This window comes from Mycena indigotica, assembly GCF_014461135.1.
Source record: "Mycena indigotica strain 171206Taipei chromosome Unknown Mind.scaff0003, whole genome shotgun sequence".
Taxonomy (NCBI): domain Eukaryota; kingdom Fungi; phylum Basidiomycota; class Agaricomycetes; order Agaricales; family Mycenaceae; genus Mycena; species Mycena indigotica.
The window spans coordinates 2547641-2563182 of record NW_023503002.1 but is presented as its reverse complement, the minus strand read 5'-3'; the positions used below and the strand labels follow the sequence as shown (position 1 = coordinate 2563182).

The window sequence follows — 15542 nt, the reverse complement described above, 5'->3', positions numbered from 1 at the left end:
CAAGGTTAATCCTCCTCGTCTGTGCCTGCGTGTCAAATAAGCTTGCATTTTTGGGCGTCCAGTTTGGAGGTAAACTTGAGGCAGAGTTGCGAAGGGGTTGATACGTATAGTTTAGGCCCATAACCACAGGAGAGATGGCCCGCATGGCATTTAGTCTTCAGCTTTGGCTAGACACACTATGTGTCGCAACTAGCTCTTACTGCTCCAACTTCAAGGTGCTGGAGAGGTTAATTTTCTTCATGGGACTGATACTGGAAACGTCTCAAGAACATTCAACACACAAAGGAAGACTGGGATTACTCCCAGTATGGATGCATTTTGTGGACGCCGCCGGCGCATGGCGTGCCTTACAGGTTAAACGGAAACGCGTTGCTCTCCATTGCCAAATTGACCCTCAACAAGGTTCACACCAACTTGAGAGCGAAGACATTGTTGGAAGACTAAAATCTTGAAAGGTCCGGATAGCGCATCTAGAAGAGATAGAGGTCACCGAGCGATGGGCATAACATTCATAGGAATCATACGATCCTTTCATCCGAGTCGGCGGTAGTCTTGACCAGTTTTTTTTTTTCAGGAGATGTGAGGGAAGGAGGCAAGCGTTGATGTCTTTCCCACGATTGGACGATAATCACCAGCCCGATAAGATTTGTCAATGACGTGGACTTGCTTACATCCATCTATTTGCCATTGATTTCCAGCTTACCCTTGCCGGAGACGCCTACCACCTCTTTTCCCGCTCTAGTATGCACCTTCATGTCCTTATTCACGGGCTCACTGGTCATGCAGCTCATCTCAACGAAGCCGTGAAGATCTTCTCAGAGAAACACCATGAAGTCCATGTGCTCAATGCGCGCTCCTTTGAAGACAGCCTCTCGCTGGACGGAATAGATGTCAACGCCCATCGATTACTAGAAGAGGAAAATCCAGTCTTAACCGGGACCTCACTGTGGGTACTGACTAGCTGTTTAGTTGGATGCTGCTATTCTAGCGCTCAACGGCGTCGACCGACGTGTCACTCACATTTCCATCACTGGCTACAGTCTGGGGGGGCTCATTGCCCGCTATCTAATTGGGTTGGTTTGGGCTTGCATTGGAAGTAATACGCGGGCTAATCGTTTTTTCAGGCTGCTGTTTCTCCGGGGCTTTTTCGACAAAGTCCAACCGATGAATTATACCTCGTTTACGACGCCTCATGTGGGAATACCGCCACCACCATATAGCTCAAAATTTTGGTTCTCCCTTGGAACTGCATTACTCGGTCGCAGTGGAGCCCAACTACATCTTTCTGACACGTATGGCGAGACCGGCCGACCTCTGCTATCTGCTATGGCGCATCCTGAATCTTCTTTTTGCCGAGGTCTGGCGTTATTCAAGAATGTTGCTATATATTCCAACGCGTTAGTCTGGCCCAATGGGTTTCTACGTGAGGCTGAACATCCTCTACAGAATCAACGACGTGACAGTCCGATATGTTAGCGGAGCCATTGAAGAGAGCGATCCGTATGCTAAACACTCCGAAGACGAGATGCTTCCGTCAGTCAAAACGCATGCGCTAGTCGTATCTAATCGTCATCTGAATAGAGTTTACATTCCCGAATTTTCACCACTCATCCAAAGCTTTTCCCTACGACGACCACCTGCAAGGCCCTGGCTTCGGAAACCACGAAAATTTGACGGTCCTCTGACTGTGTGGAGCTTTCCTTGGAACATGGTGCGCTCTTATGAGCGCCGCTTTTCTGTCTTTCTCTCATAAGCTGCATACCCAGATTCTCTACCTCTGCCTGCCGTTGCTGATCGCATTCTGGTTTCTATACCTGGCAATCTACTGTCCCATAGTTCTTTATGCCTCCGAAAAGCGCGTCAAGGAACTCCTCCCGCGACTTGAAACACCTCCAGAAATGCCCTGTGTCTCCGAAGTCCATTCAGACGCGCCTGAAATGTCACCGGTCCAGTTAGGAATGGTTCGAGGCCTGAATAGTGTGACCGCGTTGAAGAAATATTCAGCATTTCGCCCCGGCATTCGCAACTCGCACGGGATGATCATTTGCTTGGAGAGTGGATGGGAAGACCATCAGGTTGGTCGAGGAGTTCTTCGTCATTGGGCGAATGAGTTTGTAGTCTTATGAACTTTTTTTTTTGACTTGGTGTGTGTGTGTGACCTGATGCGCGGCTTAACTGCAAACGACAACGTCCATCCGGCAATTCACCGAACATAAAACAGCCATGTTGGTGTTTTTGCGCCATGTCTCTTCCCAACGAGACTCTAGCTGCCATCTTCGATTCTCTTCCGCCCCATGTGCTCGCTGTCATTTCCTGTGTGTCCTATCGGTTCAACGCCGTGGCTGAACGACTCTTGTATGCTTCCATTTCCATATCGGATTCCCTTTCCTCCCAATCGCCCCTCCCTCGACGCTCCCTTCGCTGTTTCAGGTCCATTCGCGCTAGACCTCATCTCGTTGAAACCATAAAACGACTACAAATTCGCTGGCAGGGAGCAAATAACTCTACCTATCTCGACCTCGCTAATGCGTGTGTCGAAGTCAGCCAAACTCTGCAAACTCTAATCTACCTTGAGGGCTTGGATGTCTTCCTCGGTCCCGCAAACAGAACCGTGATCGGCTCTAATAGTGGCGGTATCCATGCAATCGAGCAACTTTTGCATAACTGCCACTTTCCTCATCTCCGATACTGCTCACTTGGGGCAGAATGGGCCAAGTCGCCTCCAACACATCCGTATACCCACCTTCTCCCGATTTTTCTAGCCACCTCCGTCCCAATCTTACGCCATTTGCGTTTGTCTGATGCCCATTCTCCGCTTAACCCTCCACTCCCTCCGACTGCGCTTCCCCTTCTTACCTACTTTCGCGGCTCCCCAGACACTGCAGCTTCGATACTTCCGGGCAAGTCGATAGACTGCAGCCCTGACCACGTTTGACCCTTTGTGTTAGGACGACCAGTCACCGCGCTGGCCCTCATTGGCCAAGATTCGGACGTCAACCGGGAGAATTTGCCGCGATTCGCCCTCACAAGCATGCCGCTAGTCATGCTCGATTTATCAGCAATGCAAGCCCGACCAGTTCTCCTGCGAAGCATCGCCGAGTATCTCCCTCAACTTGAACATCTGCGAGTGCGTCTTGCCCTTCGACACACCCTCCATTATGCTCTTTCCGGTATCGTGAGTCTTGCCTTTGTGTTTTCTGCGAAACTGGCTTACTAATTGGCTGCAGACACTCTTAGCTGGGCTAGCTCCCGTCTTACGGGACCTCCGTCACCTGGTAGTGTTTGATCTCTCACCAACAGAGATTAACGCCGTCCAACAAGCTAATTACGCCGAAGAAGCTGCTTTGTGCGCTCAGTGGTTCCGGGAATGTCCCTCTCTTCGCCGTATTCTGTTTCCGTCAGGCCATGAATGGCAATACGACAGTCAAGGAAACTGGGTTGCCGTCTGATCTGTCATGTCAAATATTCAAGTGTACATATTAAGTAGGTAGATGAGAATGCTACACAGTGGGGGTACAAAAGCTGACCAGAGCGTCCAGCGCGGGTATGAAGGGTATCACGTCATCACAGTCATTAAATAAGAATAGCATTACTGCTCAGATTCGTCCACAAAAATATCCGTATAGTGCGTTAGGATCGTTTCAATGGCCTATGTTGCTCGTTGGCCAACCAAACACGGACAAATAAAAAGAGCACGCACCAGATTCTGGTTCGTCGTGTCAGGCATAGGTATCGCTCCACCCTCTGTCGGTCTCATCTGACCAAACAGAGTCGGACCAAAGACTATAGCCAGGTTTTGTATGGACATCGAGTTTTCCGCGGCGTGTTGGTTTATCCTGCGACGAAGTCAACACCGTAAGAAGAATCTACAGTAGCAAGAGACCCACCGATGGAGATGGCCCATGAAGTACTTGAGGGTAGCGTAATTGGCATCCGGTAAATCATTAACTCGTTCATGCAATCGAATGTGTCTTAGCCGCTCATTCTCGATCTCTGCAAGACCATGAGTTACTGATCGGCACGTGGCGCACAGAAACACTTACTCGCCGCGTCAACGAAACCTTGCTGAAGTTCGAATGTGAGTAGTGGATCAGGAAGTTCTCTCAACCACATTTTCAGGACACTCGAAACATTATTGATATCTGACGACCACTCATGCGAGTCGAGATCAACCGAGTCGAGGTCTGTTATGTCTTTTCAGTCAGAATATTGGTCAGAGAATAAGCGTATACCTCGATCGAGTCTCTGGCGTAGGTTGGCAACTCTGGTCACCGTCCCACTCACACGATAAATTCCTTGAGACTCCAATCCGTATTTCTCGATCGCCTGACAACACTTTTCCATGATTGGTGGAACCTCGACATTGTCTCTTGCCATTTGATCGGCGAGATCAACCCCAAAGGTCGCATGGATAGCGCCATTTACACCATTACTAGCTTGAGAAACCTTTTCTGTCGCTGGCTGGTGCGGAGGGAGTGGTGGTAGCTATTCCGAATTTAGTCAGACCAAAAGGCAGAAATGGGGACATACGAAGCCTTCTTCAGATGGACCTTCTCGACGGGGCCCACGCGGCGTAGCAGGGCCACGGACATAGGCGTAGTTATGCATGTAGGCTTTGAAATCTCCGCGATTATCGATCATTTCTAACGTAGCTTTCAAGCCAGGGTTAAGCGGAGAACCTAAGAGTCTAAGTAAGTCAAACAGAGGGTTAAAACGCCACAACCAACCTTCTTCACCAGGAGGAGGCACAAGAGTGGAGCCGTCACCGAGGATGGTGCTTTCAAACAGGAAGGCATATCGTGTTAGATGGTATTGCGTTCCTAGATCCATTTCGTCCGCGCATTCTTTGAGGGCCTGGATGGAGAATTCAGATAGAGCAACGTGACCTGCTGTAGGCTTACGCGAAGTATTCGAGGTAGCTGAAAGTTGAAATACTCTTGTCTCATTGCCTGTGTGTCGGTGACAGCCTTGCGGTATGCGTCAGATGCATTTGAGACCCGCGTCCGAATGTCATCTTCTTGACGTTGAATCTAAAAGTTGATTAGTCTAGGCCGTCACAAAAAAAATACTGAGAGACATACGTTTCCGGGGTTTTTGCCCTTGAGAAGGAGACCGCCTTTAGCAACTGCCTTGCCAATAGCCCGCTTTCCACCTGCACCACCCGCCCGTTGTTGAACGGTATTGTCCTTCAACGACTCGCCTTCCTTCTGAAGCAGGACACGCTCAAGTTCCTCTGAAGCAATATCAAGTCGGTTCTTGGATTTCTCTGTTACGGCCTCTGACTCCTGGAGTGCTCGTTCATATCGCGTGGCCAATTCTTTCGTCTAGTAATGCGTTCAAGAGATCGATTATTTCGAGTCATGGCGAGTGCAATCCGCACCTGTTTCCGATTTTTCTCTACTTCTTTTACTAAGGTTGCAAGCTCCTCGCTCATCTCGTTCAATCGCTGGGCGAATCGTAGTCGGCTCTCTCCCATAGCTTCATGAGTCTTCATGGCGGACTGCCAGGAGGCAACGAAGGTTCTGTACAACTGCTTAGAAGATAGGCAAGATATGGCGGTATACCACACACCCGGCCTTTCCGTCATGCATGCCATATGTTTCTGCGGTGGTCCGAGCGAGCTTATGCATAGTCTTTCCGTACTCCTCCTCTATTGCTGCCCGTTTTTTGAGGAACACAGATGCTTCCTGGAAACAATCAATACTGGGACAGTCGGTGAAATAAGCTCTCGCACCCGACAAGATATCATGCTTTGCTTAATTCTGTCGAGAAGTAAGGGGACACCACACTAATTTCGTTGAGTAGAGAAGCCACAGAGATGATGAATACTCACGTCCAGTTCGCATAGCGACCTGAGAATGTTTTCGTCGAAGGTAGCATCGACTAGAGTAACGGATTCGTTTGGAGGAAGGGAATCGTTTTCAAGGGTATTGGTATCGCGCCAAGCAGAATCCGAACTTGACCGTGGTTGGGATGCCGCTGGCGGTGAAGACTCGGATCGGTCAATTAATTGGACAGGGTGGTGGTAGGAGCTGGGGCCGCTATGGTAGTCGGAGTTGTCAGCGGGGTCCCATTGAGAGTTTGGATACGAGTCTTCTCCCATGAGCGACGCGTCCAAGCTGGAGGAACGGCCAGCGAAGTGTTGCAAGATCTTGGCTAAGAGTTAATGACCAAGTCATCACAGCACGTGAACTTGGAAATATATCAACCGAGGCCCTTCTCTTGTTACTTGGTAGCAACACCAAAATTCTTATATAGCTCAAACGTTCTCGCCTCGCGACTGATGCACAAATCCATAACTTTCGCTCTCCACTCAGTGCTGGTAGCTTGCTTGAATTCCACCGTATCCGCAAAGTCCTTTGAAGGTGTCAAGATCCAGTGTTGCGCCGTCTAGCATCGACCCACTTTGTTGTCAAAGGAATGCAAAGCGAAATAGTTATGGACTGGCTGGCCCACAAACTCGCCTCGAGCGGTGTGGTCGGTCAAGACAAATCTTCTGCCTTGCTTCCATCCAGGTACCTTGCAGCAAATCGTGTCTGGCTTCAAGCAGAAAGCACCATACTTACCTTGGAAAGAAGCTCCATGTGCTCCTCGTTATACCTTGTGGTCCAAAATGGTGTCAGATTCCTGTAGCTAGATTTCAAGACCTTCACCATTTATCCAACTCCGCTTCCCCTTCAGTGGACTTCATGATAAATCCAACAGCCAACAGATACTGCGTCGGCAAATCGTTGGTATTGGTGTCAGGGTGGGAGAACGTGCGAATATGAGCATAGGTTCGACGACTGAGACCGCTCAGTTTCGCCAAAATCGCCTTCTCATTGTCCGAGGCTTGATCCGCGAGTGCAAGATAGGCAGGCGAATTGGCGATCTCCGGTGCCTCAATGTCGTATACTGTCAACCATGTCGGCGTTTTGGAGTCAATAGCTTTGTAACGGAATGCTGAATCCTAACGTAGAACTTGAACTCGTGTTGGCACAGAATGGTGATACAAACAAAGCCAGCCAAGGTCAAACGACGAGGAACATGCTCTTCCTCATACCACGCTGTGAATGACGTCATAAACATTTCCAGTCTAAACCTTGGCTACCTGTCAGCTCTTTTTCCGAAACGTCTGACCCGCCTTCGATTAAGACGACGACTAGACCTCTTGCTGCGCTCGGGGTCATGGAGTGCGAAAGAATCCGAGGGCCCGGATCATGCGGTCCGTTCTTCGGCTTCATGAGACTCGTCCAACTTCCTAAAAAGGCAGAACTGAGAGGATCTACACCAGGCTGTGAACATTGCACTTGCATACTTACCCGCGACAGAGCAAGTTACCAATCGGCTGGCTGCTTCTCTCCATATGTCAGCGCCAGCGCGTTTTTCAAGAGAAGATAGGGAGGAGGCGGAAATTGAGAACTGACACCCAGTTGCCAGATTATATTTAACTAGGCTATATTTACTTTTTAAGCGAAGAAACCACCCGAAAACTGTAGTCATTTTCCGAGCGCACACTTGTCGCATCGGGCAGGCGCCTGATCATGCATGACGTGCATAGTCCCAGCAGATCTTCGGGAATTCAGAATTGAGATATCGGGTAAAACTCATAACACAGACTTCTGAACACAGGTATTTTGACACTCATGCGCTGAGCGAATATGAGTCGAGCTCAAGGCACAGTTTGGACGTTGACAATCGACCTTGATAGTAATGAGTACGAATGAAGGGTTTAGTGCCAAAAAGTACCCTAGAACGGTCCTTCCCGGTCATATGTTCGCAGCGAACGGAGCCAGAGAGAGCCACTGCGTCCCAACACATAGGATGTAGGAGGTTGGATATTCCAACTCATTGCTCAAGCTTAAATGGAAGGAGAAAACACACCACGGTCCTGGAACACGACTGGACGAACCCCAAGAATGGATGCGAATTCAAGAAGTTTTAGTTCCAACACCTACCCCAAATGTTCTTGAGCGCCTGGAGAGGCTCGTGCAACATCGACAACACTAATCGAGTTCAATGCAGATGCGAAGAGTCCCTCAAGTTAATGTTGGCCCCCTCGTCCAGCACAAATCGCCGATGGAAAGAAAAAAAAAATCCAATTTCTATCGAACGTCAGGGACTTAATACCGCAGATCTAGCAAAATATTTTGCGAGCGCAAGGCGGACGGTTTTTAACCGTTCCAATGCCTCCTTGTGACCGCCTCCACGGATCGTCCGAGCTAAGATATCGAGATAATCAGCACCATCGCCTTGGGCAGACCGCGTGAAAATTTCCTCCAGTTTGTTCAGTAATTCAGCGGCACCTGCAGTCGAAAACAGGAGCATTGACGCTGTCACAAATCAGAAAGTACGGCCGAGAAAAATGTTTGCTGACATACGATTTTGCAGGAGGTCGATGGCGTCACACAAGAGCACAGCCCACCAGGATTTCGGAGCGATATGGTCTCGTAGCATGGCGACCAAATCTAAAGCAGCGTTTTGGGACTGATCGTACTTTGTTCGAAGTTGCTGGAAGTTTGAATACCGAACCGCGAACATGAGTCGGTGAATAAAGACACCGTGGGAGATGGCTTGCTGCGAACCTAGATTTTGAAGCGATGGAGCAATGTCGGAAGCGTATTGTGCAAAGGAAGCAGGCCCTGTCACCAAAATGGTAAGAGTAGTAGTGCGATATGTGATAACACTCACCGCTGGCAATATATTCTTCCAGCAAGCAGTCAACAACCCGACCAAGGCCTTGCCAATCTTCAGCGGAGCAGCAGTATGAGACAGCAAGACCATAGTCTTTTTCGCGGACGAAGCTTTGAGCTGCTATCTAGCGTCCAAGGGTTAAAATTACACCGCCGTCGCTCAAAGCAATAACAAACAGCTTACTCTGCAAACGGTCCGCCTAGCCGCCTCCCTTTTATAATCGAAGCAGGTTTGATTAACGTCTTTGAGGACCCCTACCACGTTTCCCGCATGAATCTGACCTTCTTCGGCTTGCTCTCCTTTTGCCTGTAGTCGCAGAGGCACACGAATAAGGACTTGATCGCCTCTCTCTTTTCCGACATCTCCGCACGAGTACATGTATTCCACAGTTATTCTCCATAGAGCTGGATCTGAGTGGAGGTAGTCGGCATATGCCAAAATATGCTCATCTCGAACCGATATACTGTGGTGAATATAAGCAGCTTGGATGGCTTGGAAGATCAGCGGACGCACCCGTCTTCCTCAAGTCCTGTGAGGAGAGATAATGGCTCCATAATATCAGCGAGGTGAGCAGAAAGCCATCGATCGAGCTGAGAGGCATGTAGTAGCGCGTCTAACGGCTTGCCTGAAAGCAAAGTTGTGTGTACCATGTCTTCGAGATTGGTAGGGTCAGGTGGCAGACTATCCAGAATTCTTTCGACGACTTCACTATCCATGCACACATTAGCAAAGCGAAGAAAATAGAGCGATCAGCTTACGGTAATTCTTGTCGCCGAAGTCTGGGTTCAACGAAAACGCCCCAGGCCGCGCAGACTTCTTTCCAGTCCGCCCCGAGTTCCGCACAGATGCGTTCCACCATTTCGCCCCGACCTTCCAAGACACCCACAATGTCACTCAAACGATCCCACCAATTGTCAAACTCGTCAAATCTTTCACCCTCCGGTATCTGTTCCATTTCGACACGGATGGCTTTGACTTGGTCTTTCCATCTTCGGGAGGCGCTCGCAAAATCTTTTTCGGCCGCAAAATTCTGAAGGCGGGGTTGCGATGCAATTATCGCAGCTATTTTTTCCGCTAGATCACGAAGGTCAACTGAAGGGTGCTCAGAAAGCGTGTTAAAGAAGAAAACAGAGGCCTTGGACAAGCCCCGTAACGTTGCCCTTGATATTATGAGCTTTTGGCGCGGGCTATAGGTGATACATGCCTGGTCAAATATGGCCAAAATGAATCGTCTTCCCAGGGCGCTTGTAGAGAGCTTAAATGGTCGCCCTCTTCCGTAGAAGGCTCGATAAAGTGGATGTTCAACCATTCCATCAGATCTTCTCCGACGGGAGCCTCCTCGTAACCCGGTTCCGGTAAGTATAGAACCACAAAAAGGGAGAAACAGGTGTAGAGGCTGCGATAATGATCTGCGCTGAACTGAAGGGGTCCTTCGGGCCTAGGAATGTCATGCTGTAGATCTAATAAGCACCGAGACCAAAGACCACATGTACTACACGTACTGACGCGTGAATCCAGCATTCCTTAATGAAGTTGACGTAGTCAATGGAAAGTTTGCGCATCACTGTTAGATTATCGTCGTTCTGCATCCTTTGTGGGCGTTGAGACAACGAGGCCACGTTGTAAAGGGACGACGCACCAGTCGGGGTCTTTTGTTTTGGCGCTCTTTAATAGGTTTTGGAAGGCAGCGAATATTACGAGGGTGTCTGTGATGAACTGGCCAATGAGAGACTTCGACTTGTCCCTAGAAATCCACAAAAAACATACGAGTCTTCTCTCTGAAGATGGAACAGCATCAATGTTGGAAAAGTAGATGGGTTGCTCTTCGTCGGAGGGGCGTTTAGTTGGCTGGGATGCATGCTGGAAATAGGTTGAGTGGATACGTGAATTGGAATGGACAAGCTGTACAGCGTTGGTCGCGAAAACTGAGATGGAATTGTCGAAAGGTGAGAGAGATGCGGAAATGGCTTGTCCGGCTTCGAGTAGATCCTGAGATCTTCTTGCAGGAACGAGGGGAGGAGTGAGGTTGAAATGTTCACCGGACATCTGCACGCGTTGTGACTGAAACGCGGTGTGACATTAGTCACTCAGACGCCACCAGCTACGCCACCAACTTGGTTAAAAATGGACACTGCATGCAGGTCACTTGGCTTTGCCATCCCGGCTTCCCAGATCTTCGACTCTTTTTTGTAAAGTGGCAACAGTGAACCTACCATTTACCGACACGATGGCACCGTGAAATGTCAAACGAGGGTCCTTTCTGTGCATCGCCGTCTTAGAGGTCATTCTATCCACCAATGAAAAACGAGATAACGTGCTACTGGACAAATAAAGAGCACAACTCCTCAGACGCCACGGCCAACAAAGGGATAAGAACGGAAATGCTCAGGGCAAAAGCGGTCAGAGTCCGGCATTGAGATTTTTACAATAGAAGTACATGCAGCGAGAGAGTAAAGTATAATGAGACGACCTAGAGTCATAATGGTAGCAGTGGCAAGTCCTCCCGACAAGCCACAATCAAGCACCGAAACCGTAGAGCGTCCTGCCTGAACGCTTGAGGGCGTAGACAACGTCGAGAGCAGTGACCGTCTTCCGCTTGGCGTGCTCAGTGTATGTTACCGAGTCGCGAATGACCTGGGGAAATAGTCAGTCACCAGCGACCAAGTGCAAAGCGAGTAAACACACGTTTTCGAGGAAGATCTTGAGAACACCACGGGTCTCTTCGTAGATCAGACCAGAAATACGTTTCACACCACCACGACGGGCGAGACGACGAATAGCGGGCTTGGTAATACCTGGGAGCAAAAGTGAGCAAAAACATGAAAGAAAGAGTTGAATTCAACGTACCCTGGATGTTGTCGCGAAGAATCTTGCGGTGACGCTTGGCACCACCCTTTCCGAGACCTTTGCCACCTTTGCCACGGCCAGACATTGTTTATGAGTTGTTGTAGAGGGGGGAGGAGAGTAAAGTTGGTTGGTGGACGTTGGAGACGAAAGTGCGATTGAAAGTTGGTCACAGACTCTCAGGTTCTTAAGAAGGCAATCGGTGGCTGTGCTGAATTCGGTCGCGCGTCAACAAAGTCACGCACAGGTCAACAAGACGCGTTCATTTATAACTTTCGGTCACACCTCCAATCACACTCAGCTTTTCTTGCTTCCCGACCACCACCACTACCACCACTCTACACTTCCAACAAATGGCCCGCACCAAGCAAACTGGTGCGTTGTCTTGAACCAGTTTTGGTCTCTTCTAACTCTCCACCTCCAAGCCCGTAAATCCACTGGTGGCAAGGCGCCTCGTAAACAACTTGCTTCCAAGTCCTCTGCTGCCCGCAAGAGCACTGCCGTACGTGCCTGTTGATCAACTAAGCTTTCTCTCTTACCATCGTTTTCCAGGCCGCAGCTGGTGGTGTCAAGAAGCCCCATCGTTTCCGGCCGGGTACCGTCGCTCTTCGTGAAATCCGTCGCTACCAAAAGTCGACCGAGCTGCTCATCCGAAAACTCCCCTTCCAACGTCTTGTCCGTGAAATTGCTCAGGACTTCAAGGTTCGTTTCATCGTCGTCGCTCATTAACTCCGTTGACCCCCCCTATCCAGACTGATCTCCGTTTCCAATCGTCCGCTGTAATGGCTCTGCAAGAAGCAGCAGAGGCTTACCTCGTCTCACTCTTCGAAGACACCAACTTGGCCGCCATTCACGCTAAGCGCGTCACCATCCAGCCCAAAGATTTGGCTCTTGCCCGGCGGTTGCGCGGCGAGCGTTCATAGACTGTTTCTTGTTTTGTCCATTATTTTTCCGCATCCTGTACTCTAGTGTATTCCCCAGCAATCAACAATGCAGTAGTGCATTCAGCAACTTTTTCTATTGAGTCCTAAGACGTCCATATCTCGATTGGCATTCCTCCGCTGCCATCAACTGTGGCTATTTGCTTAAGTTCAATATTGTTCTCATCTCTGAGCATAGACCAAAGCTCTCGCTCTGCCGCATCTCTTTCCTTGTAACCCAATATGATCTGGGGTGGCAAAGGACCCATGGTCATAACTCTCTTGAGGGTTCCGACCAGTGAAGGAAACGAAGCCGTATTATAGGTCACATCGGCCATGCTATAGCAAGTTATAGAGATCCACGTTGATTGTAGCAGGACGAGCATACATGAGAACATCGAATGATTCAGACTGTTGGACACTTTCCGGCAAGTGGTTTTCGTCCCAATCCAACACTGCTGCCTTGACGGTAGACTTGTTCTCGGAGATGTTGTGCTGCAAAAGTGGCATAGCAGATTCTACGCCATTAGAAGACACTCATGTTGACCTAGATTCAAGACATACCAACATCTGTGGCGATTATATGGTCCTCTGGTCGGAGACAACCAAGTACCAGACTTACGATCCCAGTTCCTGCCCCAAGTTCCAAAATTCGTAGAGGGTTGGGCGCCTTGAGGAACGGCAACTGATTGGCTACCAGCCACGAACTCAATCCAATGCCGCTGTCCCATATTTTCTACGGCCAACAACAGATCAAACGCATAGGAAAAAATAGTGGAGATTTCGTACTTTATCGAGATCGAAGGAAGTCTCCTCGATGACATTGACGCATTTGTCTCCTCCCAGGGCATAGACTCGCTCGATTCTATCCTGTAGCTTTGCTTTGCCCTTGAAACTTTGCCCCGAACCCAGTTGGACGGGCATAGACATCACACCAAAGGGCCGCACCCCGATGTTGTTTTCGTCCATGGGTATTGCAAAGGAATCGGGAGTGGTCGTCAGAACAAGCCTCCAAAGACCATTGGATGGCCCTCTGGGAAGTGGCACAGGAATTTCTTTATACGCGCTTGCTTGCCCGCGCCATGTTGTGAGCTTTGCAGGCCGAGTCTGCTCGCCTGTTTTTACAGAGATCCATTGATAATAGATGTCGAGAGCATCACCCTCAAAGAGTTCTGTACGAAGATCGTTGGCCACCTGCGGAGTTATGGAGAGTGCAGTGGTGCATGCAGTGGGAGGTGGACGAAGAAATGAGAGGTAGAAAAACATTTGATGGCATCATAGTTACACCATGTCTGACTCATCGTTCCTCTTCCTCTGGTTCGTCTGCCATCGCTGCACGTATCCAATTCCACGCCCCCGGTCCATATAAATAATATAGCCCTCCGAAAGCAGCCCCACCTAAATGAGCGAAGTGATCTAAAAGCCTGCTCATGAATCAACAAAAGCCATAACAACAGGGACGGAAAGAGCTGACTTCCAGCCACGCCATATACCAAAAACATCAAGAAGCAAGAGCCCACAGGCGCCCCATTGGATCGGCACAGAGTAGTTAGGGGGATAAAAGAGTGAGATCTCAGCGTTGGGGAAACCTAGCGCTGTGATGGTCATGAGAGCATAGAGGGCACCAGTTCCAGCAAATCTTGGAGCAAGTCTTGGAGGGGCAGGAGACGGTGGTGGAGGTAGTCGGAAAAATGAGCGGAAGCGAGAAGTTGGAGGGGGCATATTGCGCAAGGCTGATGCCCATGTGTCTGGTTTTGAGGTTGCAGGTGAGCTCGCGGAAAGCCGCGATATTAGGCGAGGGTACAGCACTTTAACGTGCACAATATGAGAGGCAAGGGCCGCGAATAGTCCGGCTGGCAAAGTGGGTTAATCAACTACCAATGTAGTGTCGGAGTACGGACCTGAAACGAAAAAAGCTAGAAAATGGTAACGAGAGGTCGCTTCAAGTTGAGAATCTGGTATTCGCTCTTGCCGTTGGGTGAGGTGAAAGGCAGCAGAAGATCCTGACAAGTGCCTCTGAGATTTTATCTTCTGAAAGGCCGAGAAAGGTACCAAATCCATCTAGGAAGAGCAAGTTCAACCCGAGAAGAGGCAATACCGGAGAGCTGCATTTTTTAGTATTATCTTCTGGGAATTGGAGGGAAAACACGCCTTAATATGCTTGTAAGCATTGTGTAAGACTTCCCTGACAATGGGTCATGGGCAAAGCCATGCATCATGAAAGGCCGTAACCGTCGAGATTTAAAAGCAAGCCACACGCCAATATTCAGTAAACACAATTTCCAGCACAGTCGTTTCCCGTCCGACACGTTGAGATATGATTGAGCCACCGTTGCCCATAATCGCATGATACGATTACGCGTCGCTACCGGTAGGCTTTCTGTAGCAGATCCAACTTTCTTGAGTCCCTCTCGTAGTTCCTACCCGAGCCAGTAAGCGTATGAAAAGAGTGAGGAATTACTGCGCACCTGAGCCAGAGCAAAGTCGGCGGCATTTCTCATGTCGATGGAGGTTATTGTATGAGGCCAAGTCCTTGAACGCCCACGCGTCATTTTCTCGACCGCCTCTTCGGTTTCGACTGTGGTTAGCGCAGAAGCATATGTGAATGCAAGCAATGTTCCTGAGAGAACAAACTAGGCTAGAGTGAATGAGACGGCGATCGCCAGTATGGCGCTTACAATGGTTTGTTTCTGAATGGAAGGCCGACCAACTTTTTGTGCGAGTGTTGCTTCCGATGGTAGAGAAGGGTTCGCGATACGTTTTGCGAGTGGCCAACGGGGCAGAGCGATGTTCAAGGAGCGATAACCATTTCGGAGTCGTGGTAGGGTTGTGTGCAGAAACAGCATGGACGTCACCTCAAGCCGAATATGTTTTGTGACACACGTGACAGTCGCCTTCAAGTTGCATTAGGTTGCATTTTTCTGCCGCCACAGCACCACACAACTGTCTACGTTCTTCCACGCATATCCAGAGCTGATATTCTCAATTAGAAAGCTCATTCATTCAAAAACCAATGATAGAAAAATGCAAGCACTTTCTCAACAGTCCAGTCTTCGAGTAGTACAAGGGCAAAACCTCGGACCGAAGACTGAAGTCATCGCGAGA

The 15542-nt window shown here is 49.4% G+C and overlaps 7 protein-coding genes across 7 annotated transcripts; 3 read left to right on the top strand and 4 right to left on the bottom strand.

The window, feature by feature from the left end:
• Positions 1 to 602: 602 nt before the first annotated feature.
• On the top strand, positions 603 to 2126 carry MIND_00353500 (F-box domain-containing protein; the record flags this gene model as incomplete). Its single annotated transcript, XM_037360381.1, has 8 exons — positions 603 to 648; positions 715 to 741; positions 787 to 926; positions 970 to 1073; positions 1125 to 1397; positions 1447 to 1533; positions 1582 to 1711; positions 1767 to 2126. 8 exons carry the CDS (start codon positions 603 to 605, stop codon positions 2124 to 2126), a joined length of 1167 nt encoding a protein of 388 aa, XP_037223266.1.
• Positions 2127 to 2242: 116 nt separating this feature from the next.
• MIND_00353400 (F-box domain-containing protein) lies at positions 2243 to 3449 on the top strand (the record flags this gene model as incomplete). Its single annotated transcript, XM_037360380.1, has 3 exons — positions 2243 to 2900; positions 2949 to 3175; positions 3228 to 3449. 3 exons carry the CDS (start codon positions 2243 to 2245, stop codon positions 3447 to 3449), a joined length of 1107 nt encoding a protein of 368 aa, XP_037223265.1.
• Positions 3450 to 3589: 140 nt separating this feature from the next.
• On the bottom strand, positions 3590 to 7187 carry MIND_00353300 (uncharacterized protein; the record flags this gene model as incomplete). Its single annotated transcript, XM_037360379.1, has 19 exons — positions 7091 to 7187; positions 6997 to 7046; positions 6654 to 6949; positions 6567 to 6600; positions 6406 to 6519; positions 6230 to 6357; positions 5834 to 6119; positions 5735 to 5788; positions 5572 to 5687; positions 5381 to 5522; positions 5082 to 5324; positions 4902 to 5030; positions 4728 to 4854; positions 4531 to 4679; positions 4233 to 4485; positions 4044 to 4184; positions 3888 to 3993; positions 3701 to 3836; positions 3590 to 3649 (listed from the first exon to the last, which is right to left on the bottom strand). Exons 1-19 carry the CDS (start codon positions 7167 to 7169, stop codon positions 3590 to 3592), a joined length of 2643 nt encoding a protein of 880 aa, XP_037223264.1. The 5' UTR covers positions 7170 to 7187.
• Positions 7188 to 8094: 907 nt separating this feature from the next.
• Positions 8095 to 10719, bottom strand: MIND_00353200 (Nuclear pore complex protein Nup85; the record flags this gene model as incomplete). Its single annotated transcript, XM_037360378.1, has 10 exons — positions 8095 to 8312; positions 8361 to 8621; positions 8671 to 8797; positions 8857 to 9136; positions 9187 to 9381; positions 9432 to 9847; positions 9874 to 10125; positions 10176 to 10263; positions 10313 to 10389; positions 10441 to 10719. The coding sequence occupies 10 exons, from the start codon at positions 10717 to 10719 to the stop codon at positions 8095 to 8097; spliced, it is 2193 nt and encodes a 730-aa protein (XP_037223263.1).
• Positions 10720 to 11190: 471 nt separating this feature from the next.
• On the bottom strand, positions 11191 to 11605 carry MIND_00353100 (Histone H4; the record flags this gene model as incomplete). The annotated part of the gene is made up of 3 exons (XM_037360377.1): positions 11191 to 11307; positions 11359 to 11468; positions 11521 to 11605. 3 exons carry the CDS (start codon positions 11603 to 11605, stop codon positions 11191 to 11193), a joined length of 312 nt encoding a protein of 103 aa, XP_037223262.1.
• Positions 11606 to 11825: 220 nt separating this feature from the next.
• MIND_00353000 (histone H3) lies at positions 11826 to 12440 on the top strand (the record flags this gene model as incomplete). The annotated part of the gene is made up of 4 exons (XM_037360376.1): positions 11826 to 11892; positions 11943 to 12019; positions 12070 to 12219; positions 12270 to 12440. Exons 1-4 carry the CDS (start codon positions 11871 to 11873, stop codon positions 12438 to 12440), a joined length of 420 nt encoding a protein of 139 aa, XP_037223261.1. The 5' UTR covers positions 11826 to 11870.
• A 1294-nt stretch (positions 12441 to 13734) lies between these two features.
• MIND_00352900 (Rhomboid domain-containing protein) lies at positions 13735 to 15283 on the bottom strand (the record flags this gene model as incomplete). The annotated part of the gene is made up of 7 exons (XM_037360375.1): positions 13735 to 13861; positions 13912 to 14290; positions 14339 to 14440; positions 14490 to 14542; positions 14589 to 14857; positions 14906 to 15070; positions 15116 to 15283. 7 exons carry the CDS (start codon positions 15281 to 15283, stop codon positions 13735 to 13737), a joined length of 1263 nt encoding a protein of 420 aa, XP_037223260.1.
• Positions 15284 to 15542: the final 259 nt, after the last annotated feature.